General features: G+C 41.8%; 1 protein-coding gene across 2 annotated transcripts in view; it reads right to left on the bottom strand.

Annotated features, from left to right (window-relative positions):
* The window catches only part of EBF2 (EBF transcription factor 2), a 218,056-nt gene that overhangs the window by 62,019 nt on the left and 143,487 nt on the right, over positions 1-12,550 (bottom strand). For both annotated transcript variants that reach the window (XM_020875761.2, XM_020875762.2), the window contains exon 7: positions 4,181-4,262. In XM_020875761.2, coding sequence (XP_020731420.1) covers positions 4,181-4,262 — 82 coding nt within the window. The remainder of the gene's footprint in view (positions 1-4,180; positions 4,263-12,550) is intronic.

The raw sequence follows: 12,550 nt of genomic DNA, 5'->3' as shown, positions 1-12,550 counted from the left end.
TTCAGATTAAATCTATGTTTGATCATATACCAGAGGTAGAGAATTGAAGTTATTTGTCCATATGTTTTAAAATTATTACATTTGTTATTCTGAATTATATATATAAGTATAAATTTATAATACACAGATTATATTTATATATATTTATAAAATTCAGACTATATATGTATATATTCTAGGAATTCCTAAGCTACCATCCCTTCAGCTCATTCTCATAATTATCTACTATCTCTGGTTTTGTTTCATATACTGAACTTGATCCAAGTTTCTTACTTGACCTTCAGAGCACATAAGCAAGCCTTTCTCCACTTTACAGATCTTTCATAGACGGCTATACTCATAAGAGAATCTGAGTACAGTATAAAACTTTCCAATTCTTTGGTGAATCAAAGGATACTGTCAAGAATGTGAAAAGTCAGTGATACAATGAGAAAAACATTTGCAAATCATTTATCTGAGGGCCTAGTATTCTGAACATATAAAGAACACTTGCTAAGTTGCCTCAGTCATGTCTGACTCTATCCGACCCTGAGGACTGCAGCCTGCCAAGCTCCCGGTCCATGAGATTCTTCAGGCAAGAACACAGGAGTGGGTTGCCATGCCCTCCTCAGGGGATCTTCCCCACCCAGGAATCGAACTTGTGTTTCTTACATCTCCTGTACTGGCAGGTGGATTCTTTACCAGTAGCACCACCTTGGAAGCCCATCAGGAACTCATAAAACTCAACAAAGGTAACCAATTTGAAAATGGGCAATAGCTCAGTTGGTAAAGAATCTGCCTGCAATGCAGGAGACCTCGGTTCGATTCCGGGGTAGTGAAGATCCGCTGGAGAAGGGATAGGCTACCCACTCCTGTATTCTTGGGCTTCCCTGTGGCTCAGCTGGTAAAGAATCCACCTGCAATGCGGGAGACCTGGGTTCGATCCCTGGGTTGGGAAGATCCCCTGGAGAAGAGAAAGGCTACCCACTCCAGTATTCTGGCCTGGAGAATTCCATGGACTGTATAGTCCATGGGGTCACAAAGAGTCAGACACGACTGAGTGACTTTCACTTCACTTCACTTAAAGGATCTGAACTAGGCATTTGGGCTTCCCTGGTGGCTCAGATGGTAGATCAGATGGTAAAGAATCTGCCTGCAATGCAGGAGATCTAGGTTCGATCCCTGGGTTGGAAAATCTCCTGGAGAAAGGAATGGCAACCCACTCCAGTATTCTGGCCTGGAGAAGTCCATGAACAGAGGAGCCTGGCGTGCTACAGTCCATGGGGTCACAAAGAGTCGGCCATGACTGAATGACTAACACATTTAGAAAGAAAGTGAAATCGCTCAGTTTTAGACTTTTCATTAAAGAAGATATGCAAATAGCCAAAAAGTACATGAAAAGATGCTCAAATCATTAGTCGTTAGGGAAAGACAAATCAAAACCATAATGAGATACCACTTCACACCTAAACGGTGGTAAGGATTTTTTCTTTTTAAACGAAAAACAAGTAGTGGCAACTATAGCAAGAAATTGAGACCTTTATATATTACTGATGGGAATGTAAAATGGTGCAGCCACTGTGGAAAACAGCTGGTCAGTTCCTCAAAAACTTAAAGCTGAAGTTATCATATGACCCAGAAATTCTACTCTTAGGTATATACTCAAGATATCAAAAACATGTCCACAAAAAAAAAAAAAAAAAACAACAAGTTATATATGAATGTTCACAACAGCATTATTTATAAAAGCCAAAAAACAGAAACAACCCGAGTTCATCAACTGATGTACAGAGTTTTAAAATGTGGTATATTTTACAATAGACTATTATTCAGCCATAAAAAAGGAGTGAAATATACATGCTGCAAACATGGATGGACCTTAAAAGCATTATGCTAAGTGAAAGAAACCAGAGACTAAAGGCCACATATTGTATGATTCTATTTATAGGAAATGTCCAGAACAGACAAATCTGGAGAGACAGAAAGCAGATGTGTGGTTGTCAGTGGGTGGAGAGAAAAAGGAATTGAGAAGTATGGGGTTTCCTTCTGTGATGATGGAAATGTCCAGGAATGATATGGTGGTGATGGTTACACAACATTGTGAATATTCCAAAACCTACTGTATTGCACATTGGGACCATGCTATATGAATTATATCTCAGTAAAAAAATGCAAAAGACTTTTTTCCTGTTGACTTTACCTGTACCCCAGAAATGAGACCATCATAGAATCCACAAGCTTATAGAAAACTTTTTCATTGCCTTTGCAAAAGTCAAGTACATTCTCATAGGATAAGAATTTCTCGTATTTTGAGATGAACAATATCTATTCTATCCCTGTTAAAAATTCAGACTCATTAACGGTATTTGTACCTATGTTACCAAGAAAGTTTTTGTGCCCAAATAATGACTCATAAAATCCACTTAAAATTTTTTTTTAAAAAATTCAGGTTCATAAAAACTTCACTTAGAGAAGTTTTAGAGAAGTAGAGGAAATATTAGGTGCATTTGCTTAGTGAGTACATTTCTAAAATTAGGGATAAATAAAGGTAAAATAATAAAATGACAATGCATCCTATTAAAAGCTTCTTAGAAGTGTCTTCTCAAATTTAAAGCTCTTTGAAAGGGATGATAGAGAATAAGGGTGGATATGAATCTAAGCTACCAGTTTCTTTCCCTGCCTCTCCTTCTGGACATGAAAGCTAAGCTTAGATCACCTGGGTACTTTGGAATTCCACTCTTTTTTTGGACAGAAACTATTTACGATTCCTTTTGGAAACTGAGTGCCATAAGCTTCCACTATGCACAATGTTCCTGCTTGACCCCCAAGAAAATCCTCTTGTTTCTATTCATCTTCATATCATACAGCAAGGAAAAGAGTCTATAGGATGAAGAAGCGAGGTTTAACTTTTTAGGAGAGGCTGGTATTAGTGTTAAACAAGGAATCAGAAAACATGCCGGTCACCAGAAGATTGTTCAATACTCATGATTCGGTGAAAAAAAATTAGAGGAACTTTTGGTTTTCACGGTTGTGCTCACTGGCCTTGCCTGTACCCATCTCCCCTGTTAACTCTTTAATAACGCCACAGCTAAACCACAGAAGCTCTCCGAGTGCCAGACAGGAGCAGCCAATCCTTTGTAGGGTCCAGTGTAACAAGTATATGGGTCCCCTGTTCAGAAATTTTTAAGACTCTCCACAAAAGCAATAGCAAGCATAAGCCTAACAGATGCACATGCTGCGAACTCAGGGCCCAGTGCAAGGAGTTTGATCAGACACTGGCTCCCGGCTCCACCATCTCCTTCCTGGGGTGACACGTGAGTTATTTAAACTCCCAGGACCTTGCTTTCCCCACCCAAAACGTGAGGCTAAACATCCCCATCTCCCACATTGCTGCCAGGATTTTAAAGTCTCAAGCTAGAATACTATTGTTTAACATGTTTCCCATTTTTCTATGGGGAAAGGAGAGGGAGGTATTTCGCCTGGGTGCGAATGGCAGGAAAGCCATTTGGTGGGTGAAATGTGGGTCCATCAAAGATGAAGGAAGGGGGCCAAGCAGGCTGCCCTGCCTCACATCTCCAACCTGCCACACTTTGCCTCGCTCTGTGTTTTTATTAGCTTGTATCCCCGGTACATCAGTGGCAGGGGTGATGAAACTGGTGGCAGATTTAACTGCCAGGCAGCTGGGTTACTGTCCCGTGGGTCTTGTTGTCATGCTGAGATCTTAAAGTGACCACGGCTGCTTAGGCGGCTGCTCTCCCAGACACTCCGAGAAAGAACACTGAATAGTTAATCGGTGGCAAAGGAAAGGAAGAGGCTGTTGCTTGCAGAAAGCACAGAGAAGCTGCTTTGAAAAATCCCAAGGTGGCTGAATATCAAGATCATGGTTCCTGCTGTGGGCAGCTGTGTGTGCAGAGGGCAGCCTAAGGGCTTAAAATCAAATCTCAGCCTGGGTTGGTGCCCTTCCCCTGGGGCTCTGGCAGTGGACACAGAAGTCCTAAACATTACAAAATGAAAAAACCTTCAGTACTATCTGAAGAGGGTGATCATTTAGAGTAATCTTTTTTTTATTGTTAGCAGCATCCGTGAATAATATTTTCTAGGGGGGAATAAAAAAAAAAAAAAGGAAAAGGAAAAAGGAGACTGCTAAGGAGAGAAGAAATAGGATGACTTATTTACCAGGCAAGAACTGCAGGTCCCTTACCTGAAACCTTCTCATGTCCCTTGGGTTTCCTGCTGTTTTCAAACAATTCTGATTGCACTTGAGGAAAAATTTTAAAAAGAATCTGTGAAGAGAAAGCAACGTGTTACCTTTTTAACTAAACATTTTTTAAGAGAGACTATATCTGCATTATATTAGATTTGATTGGAAAGTGATTGGATTTCAGGTCTGGGGAATTTCAGCCAGCCCTGCCTGGGAAGGAACGCTAGCTGACTGTCTGCAATTTGCAGATTTGGATGTTTTGGATCCCAAGTCAGCTCCGTCGCTGTTGAGGGTTGTGGAGTGGTTCACAAGCTGGGTTCTGGTTTGTACACTGGCCCCGAGTGGCTAGGGTGTGCTCTCTCTCAAATAAAAAAAGAGAGAGGGGGAAGAAGAAGAAATGCTTCACAAACAGGAGTAACTCCTGCTGTCCAAAAATCTCTCTCTCCAGAGGGTTAAAAATGACACGACTTAGCTCAGAATCCCAGGGTTCCTCACATATGTCGCTTTCTGCTGGCCACATACATTTGCACATGCACACACCTCACACGTAAACCCTCGCCCACAAAGGGGGTCTGATATTTTCAACCGATAGATACGAAATAAAAAAACAGAGATACTCTCCTAAGACAGTCAGTCTGTGCAGGTATATGCTGGGGTTTTTATGACTAATAACAAGTGTGAATGTCCTTTCAGACCTTCTATAGATTATCCAGAAAAATACAAAGGTGCAGAATACTGGTCTGAGGTTACCATTCGTGAGACATATTTTTAAGCCAGTATTATTCTAGATAACCCTTCTGTGCACTTTTAGAATTGGGTTTCTTTGATCAGATGAGGACAGAAACCAAGAAAAATGGCAGAAGTTGGTCTTTTCTCTGTTTAATGTTTGGAATTTTGTTTTTAAATACAATAAGTTTTTCATTTATTTCACTTGCAGAGTCCTTTTCCTTAAAAAAAAAAAAAAAAAAAATTCAGCTTTTGCAGTGTTAAAGTCCCAGGTGAGCAAGGCCTATTTCCCTTTCTGTTACTATGACAACGAAATTTTACCGCAGTCCCAAAGTCCCTTCAGAACTCTCACATCCATGCCTTGAATTAGAACTTTAAAGGAAAAGATATACATTTTCCCCAGGATTTACCAACAAAAATAAGTAGAAATCAACAATGCTTCCCCAAATTCTATTTTTTAAAGCAACGGTTGGTGAGATGCTCCCATGGTGACCTTCTATTTATTTTTATTTCTTTCACGATCGCACAAAAGAATTAGAGACCGCTCCAATTAATTGTATTTAGCACTTTAAAAAAAAAACACTGATGGGAAGATAAACAGTAAATGATGAAAGAGGAGAGAAGAGGAATTGCACTCTTTAGAGCCTTTTTTCTAGATTTACTAAAAATATTTGACCAAGTGCTCCTGACCCCTATGTATGAATAAGGTTGGGTGTGTATTTGGAAAGAATAGCTAAATAGTATTTTCAAATTTTATAGCATCTGCTTTTCATTTCTCTTTTTGAATCTGTTCTGGGGTGGGAGGTTAGGCATCACTTCCTGGGCCATGAAGGTGTCCAGGGCCGTTATCTGAGGTACCAGGCAGAGAATGACAAGGCAGAAGAGATGCCCCTTGATGCTTTCTGTAGCGTTCAAGCTCGCAACCTGCCTCTGCTTTCGAAAGTGCAATGGGGTGTTTGTCTAGATCAGCTGGAGCATGTTAGTAAAGAAGGCTGCCTTGTATTTAATAACAGATTAATCAGAATTCAAACATTTTCTTTTTTAAGGGGGAGTATATTTTCACTTGTGCCTTCCTAGCAGGGTCACCAACAGCCACTTAAAATGCCTGGAGATGCTGTCACGAAAGACTTAAAACCAGCCATTTTCTCACTTGAGTCTCTTTCCAACCAACAGCCCCTGACCTCACACGGAATTTGCTCTCCAACACCCACTCACTCCCAAGTGGCTCAGCAGTAAAGAATCCCCTTGCAATGCAGGAGCTGCAGGAGACACAAGTTCGATCCCTGGGTCAGGAAGATCCCCTGGAGAAGGAAACAGCAACCCACTCCAGTATTCTACCTTGGACAATCTCATGGAGAGAGGAACCTTGCAAGCAACAGTCCACGGGGTTGAAAAGAGTTGGACAGGACTTAGCAACTGAGCACTGTCACACACCCACACCCCCCAACTGATCAGTAATTTATATCTTTTCCCCTACTAAAACCAAATTTTCTCTTTCTCACAAAGTCCTTGGTTTTTGGAAAGTTTCATCACCACTGGGCTCCTTATAATGCATTCTCTTTGTTAAACTTCTCCTCATCTACCCAATCCCTTCTTTCTCCAAAATGTACCTGCTGAAAACATTAATGTTCACCAAGGCATCATTAGATGCACAGTATGGAAGTGCAAAGGAGATAAATGTTTACATAAAATCAAATTGATTTAGGGGAAGAGGGGGCCTGCTGAAAGACTTTATTCATTTTAAATTAGGACCCTTAACAGTTCTTTGGTTAGAAAACCCCTCCCCATTTTGACTCTTTTGCCTGCCTGGGGTCTGAGTTTGTAACCTACCCAGTACCCAGCACACTAAGGATATAACATCCTGTTCACAAAAGGGAAGTGAAGGGCAGAGGAGGGAGGGAGGAGGTGAGAGAGAGAGGGAAAAAAATTCTCTTACATTGTATAGTACTTTCTAAAAGAAAGTATAACTACTTCTAAATGGCTAGCACCAGAAATTATGGCCTGTGAATTTCAGATGTGGACCTAGAAATCTATTGAAATGAATTCTGGGGCTTCCCAGGTGGCTCAGCAGTAAAGAATCTGCCTGCCAATATAGGAGACACAGGAGACACAGGTTCGATTCCTGGGTTGGGAAGATACCCTAGACAAGGGCATGGCAACCTGCTTCAGTCTTCTTGCCTGAAGAATCCCATGGACAGAGAGCCTGGCAGGCTACAATCCAGGGGATCACAAAATGTCGGACACGACTGAGTGTGCAACGCTCATACACATGGAACTTACTGACCTCTCCAGTTTTCTTCTCTTCCTTTTACTGATGTCTCCCACCTTCCTCCCCTCCACCCCCTGCACCCGCCATGCTCAGGGGGTTTGGTACAGAACCCCCTACTCACCATCTCACCCATTAACCATAGGGTAACTCGCAGAGAACAAATCCCCTGCATCTAGATCCCTGTGAAGCCTGGAAAATGTCAGCTCTCTCCACTCAGAAATGGGAAACCAAAGTGAACCACAGGATTCAGACCAAACACACAGAGACTCATCAGGCTGGAAGCTGTAATTTTCACTTTCTCCAAACAATGTTGACTTCAGAAATACTCTAACCACTTATCTCAGTACTTCCGGCTAGGCTTCTGATCTCATTCCTTATGAGTGCAGGCTAATGGCGACAGGTTTATCCTTGTTTTATGAGAGAAAGGGGAATAGAGAGTGGGATCCAAACCTAAACTCAAGCCCTCAGCTTTCAATCTGATTCCTGGGTCCAGTGAGGCATGAGAACAGACCCCAAGGCATTCATTCCTTCACTACACTGATATCTATTAAATGCCGACAGTGTACGAGTCTTGAGTTCCTACCAATTATGTCAGCAGGTCACTTCACTCCTCTGGGCCTCAGTTTCTATGACTGTTAGGAGGGGTTAACTGGATTATCTCCAGTGTTTCTTCCAACCTTAATATTTTGTGATTGCAAAGAACAATGTGTAAAGTTGACAACCCTCCAGAAATGGAAACATTGGGAGAAGAAACTTCTGAAGACAAAAGTCTATGACTTATTGAGGTCCAAAAGGGGGTGTATGCAGGGGTTTTCTGAGAGAGAACAACCCTCCTGACCAGAGACTATGAAAGAAGAATCACCAAGATAAGCTGATGGGTAGGGTGAGGCATCTTGGTTGACACCTTGGCCAGAGGTTGATGGGCTGGTTATTGAGTATGAGGCTATTCTCTTAGGATCCTTTCTCTGTGCTTTGGCAGCAGGAGAAAGTAGCCAGGAATATCACAGATAACAGCCATCTCTACCCCTGCCTACCATCTTGCATGGCCCTGTAGCTTAAGGGTACAGGTTCACAGGGAGGGGGGAAGAAAGTTTGCCAGATGTCAGCGCTGTGCCATACTCCAAGCTATGTGCTTGATATCCATCACCTCATTTATTTCCCACAACAACTATATGAGTGATGAATCATCTCACAGCTAGGAAAAACAAAGGTGCCAAGAATTTATGAAATTTGCCCGAAGATCACACTGCTTGTCAGCAACAGAAACAAGGATTTGAACTGGTGGATCTTTCTGGCTGCAAGCCCCATCTGGAGTTCTATGCTTCCTGCACCAATTAGATCATGGTGATGGTTACACAACTTGGTCAATATATAAAAAACCATGGAATTGTACACTTTGGATGGGTGAACTTTATAGTATGTAAACTATATCTCAATACCACTGCTTAACTTTGTATAGGTAAATCAAGAGAAATGCTAGATAATTCCTCCTTATTTATGGGTTTAATTTATGAACTGGTTCTCTAGTATCCTCCGAAAGCAAACTATAAAGAGTTTTTTAAAAGTTAAAATATATATGAGTGTACGTGCGTGTGCTCATTCATCTCTAACTCTTTGCAACTCCATGGACTGCAGCCCACATGATGCCTCTGTCCATGGGATCCTCCAGGCAAGAATACTGGAGTGGGTTGCCATTTCCTACTCCAGGCGATCTTCCCGTGGCAGAGATCAAACCTGCGTCTCTTGCATTAGCAGGCGGATTATTTACCACTTGAGCCACCTGGGAAGCCCAAATATATGTATATATAACTGTTTAAAGAGAAATTTCAGAAAACATAGTCTGAAAAAAATTTTTTAAACAACAACAACAACAAAAAACTTGTGAAGGATTTTGGTTTCTTGGAGAGTGAGAGAGATTATAGCATTCCAAAAGGAAATATTAGGTCAATGATAGTTGCAGAGAAGTAAATGCTTATGACTAAAAGCCCTGCTGAATTCATTCCTTTACTTATCTGGCCAATTATAAAGTGTGGAGTGTGTGCCATGAAGGTTCAGCAGAGTGCCAAACAAGACAGACAAAATCCTTGCTTCCATGGCGCACGCAACCAAACTATGCAAAATGTGCTTCTTCGGTTTCTGAGATGAGCCTGGAGACCTCTGAATACGGGTCTGAAAAAGATCCTAAGAAGCTTCCCTGGAGGTTCAGTGGTAAAGGACCTACCTGAAATGCAAGAGCCACAGGAGACACGGATTCAATCCCTGGGTCGGGAAGATCTGGAGGAGGGCATGGCAACCCACTCCAGTATTCTTGCCTGGAGAAACCCCACGGACAGAGGAGTCTGGCGGGCTACAGTCCATAGTGTTGCAAAGAGCTGGACACTACTAAAGTGACTTAGCACGCACGCAAAATCCTAAGATTACCTAGTACCCAAGAAATCTTTTCTCCCAATCTCTGGAATATTAAAGCACAAAGCACTGTTCAAGAACATAATAAAACCTCCTAGGTGGCTCTATACATGTCCTGAATCCATCCCAAGTAAAAACTGAGATTCAAACTAGATGTACAAATAAGGTACAAAGTTCAGGTATGGTGGTGGGGGCAGTGGGAAATCTCTAAATTACAGGAAGAGTAACAACTTAATATTCACGCTCAACCTGAGATTATAGCCAATGATCTGACTGATGCAAAACCCAGGGCTTCCCTGGTGGCTCAGTGGTAAAGAATCTGCCTGCCAATGCAAGACATGCGGGTTCGATCACTGGGTCTGGAAGATCCCCTGGAGAAGGAAATGGTAACCCACTCCTGTATTCTTGCCTGGGAAATCCCATGGACAGAGGAGCCTGGCAGGTTCCATGGGGTTGAACACAGTCCATGGGGTTGCAAAGAGTTGAACACGACTGAGCAACTAAAGAACAGTGCAAAATCCAGCATACTATTTCCCCAGATTTGTGGAAGAGAACATTCAATTTAACTCTAATTTAAAACAACAACAACAAAAAAAAACCTTTCAGAAAGCACTGAGAGAGGCACAGAGGCTTCTTTCGAGAAAAAGATTGACTGCGTGCTCAGTCGCTTCAGTTGGGTCCAGTGCTTTGCGACTGAATGGACTGTAGCCCTCCAGGCTTCCCTGTCCATGGGATTCTCCAGCCAAGAATACCGGAGTGGGTTGTCATGCCTGCCTCCAAGGGATCTTCCTGTCCCAGGGGTCGAACCTGAGTCTCCTGCATCTCCTGCATTGCAAGGGGATTCTTTACCACTGAGTCGCTGGGGAAGCCCCCAAGAAAAAGATTAGACAGGGGTATACAGCCAAAGAAAGTGAATCTGGCACTAGTAATAGCTACCATTATGCACTGCCCTTGTTTATGAAAAATAATATGTAAAACGCCTTTCACTTTGAAATTTCATTCCTTATTCCCTTCAAAAATTTCTAATTCCATCTACCCTGGAAACAGCGTCTGTGATGACATGGCCATGTCTTACACGCTGTGAAGATGGGGAACTCCCACCCTCTCCAACGTTCAAGAGCTGGGGTGCTGTATCTGGTTCTCTCTCAGCCACAATGGCCATATATGCAGGTTGGGTCACTAAAGTCTGAGCCACATATAAGGCTGATAAACTATGTAGGTGCTTAAAGGCCTATGTCTATTGATTTTTGAGGAAGACACATTTCATCTGGATTAACTGCTGAACTTTGTTTTCCAGGGTCCAATAAGTTAAAATATAATTGGCCTCCTCTGTTTGCACATACTTCTGAAAAGAAAATAATTCTGATCTCTTAGAATATATATCATTTTTGAGAACTATGTTGGGATGCACTGAATTATAGAAGCATATTTGAAAGAAATGGGCAGTTGCCTCACTTCTGCCAGGATTCTTTCAAGCTTACATTCTTTGCAGGACAAGGCAGAGGGAGAAGCCATGGCGGATGGACGTATCCATGGGGCTATTTTCTTACTCTAAGAACTGCCCATATGGCAGCTCACTCTGCTTTATCTGGTAGAAAAATCCCTAAGTGATTGGTTTCCGCTTAAGACCAGTGTAAAACACAGTGATAATGTTCTAGTTTAATTTAGGTCTTAACTGTAATATCCTCTTTGAACCTTCTGACAATAGAGAAAACACATTTTCCTCCCTTGAAAGCCTCCAACAGAATACAAAATCGGGCTGCCCAAACAAGGAGAAGGATAGCAGTGGACCCCTTCCTTGGCCTGACGATGATGTGACCTTCCTCAATCTATTGATTATTGAGGTGTCAGCCCAAGATGAGAAAGGGACCTGGAGCTCCAAAGGCCTTGTGAAGACTCTCACACGAGTCTATAAAAGTGAGGAGACTTTGGGAAGTCTCCGATGGCTCAGTGGTAAAGAATTCACCTGCCAATGTAGGAGACAGGTGTTCCATCCCTAGGTCAGGAACATCCCATGGAGAAGGAAATGGCAACCCACTCCAGTTTTCTTGCCTGAAAAATCCCACGGACAGAGGAGTCTGGTGGGCTACAGGCCAAAAAGTCACAAAGAGTCAGACATAACTGAACAACCAGCAGTAAGCGCTGGGAAGTCAAACTTCCAGTTGACTCCTGCTATACCTTGACAAAACTGCAGCGGGACATCTGCGGGATGGCTGGTGGGTACTTCAGATCTGCTCGGTAAGGTGGTGGCTGGTACAAAGACCCAAGAAGATCCATGGAAAGAGGAGACAATTTAAAATTTTTGACTGGCTTATTTAAGTTCAAATCGAATACTCCTTTTTATAAGCTGATTTTCTATGCAATCTGTTTATTTAAATGGCTCCTTAAAAATGTAAATATAAATACACAAATAGAGTAGGTACAGAATCTTTAATCTCCACAGACATTCCTAAAAGGGTTGTATTACCATTAAGGCTTTTTGTATCACCATTAAGGCTTAATCACCTGCATGATTCCAATGAAATTGAAACAATTCAGATCCGAAAGATTTAAGTTTAAAGAAATATTTTAAGGAATATATTTTTTTTTACATCTGATTACACTTTTTCTTTTTACTTCTTGGCCACACCATGTGGCTTGTGGGATCTTAGTTCCCTGACCAGCGATTGAACCTGTGCCCCCTGCAGTGGAAGCACGGAGTCTTAACCACTGGACTGCCAGGTAAGTCCCTACTTCTGTTTACATTTACTCTAAGTCCCCTTGGCTAAAAGTCTAATTTTTATAATAATTATATTAATAATAATAAATAGCATCTAATCATTGACTTCATACTATTCACAGTGTATGATTTCATTTAATCCTCATGTAATCCTCTCAAGGAAGAGAATTAACATCCCCATTTTACAGAGTAGATAATCAAGATTCAGGTTAGATTACTTGCCCAAAGGCAAGCAGCTAGTAAGCAGGAG

Source organism: Odocoileus virginianus, chromosome 31, assembly GCF_023699985.2.
Source record: "Odocoileus virginianus isolate 20LAN1187 ecotype Illinois chromosome 31, Ovbor_1.2, whole genome shotgun sequence".
Taxonomy (NCBI): Eukaryota; Metazoa; Chordata; class Mammalia; order Artiodactyla; family Cervidae; genus Odocoileus; species Odocoileus virginianus.
Note: the sequence above shows the minus strand (reverse complement) of the source record. Positions and strands in the feature narration are given on the sequence as shown.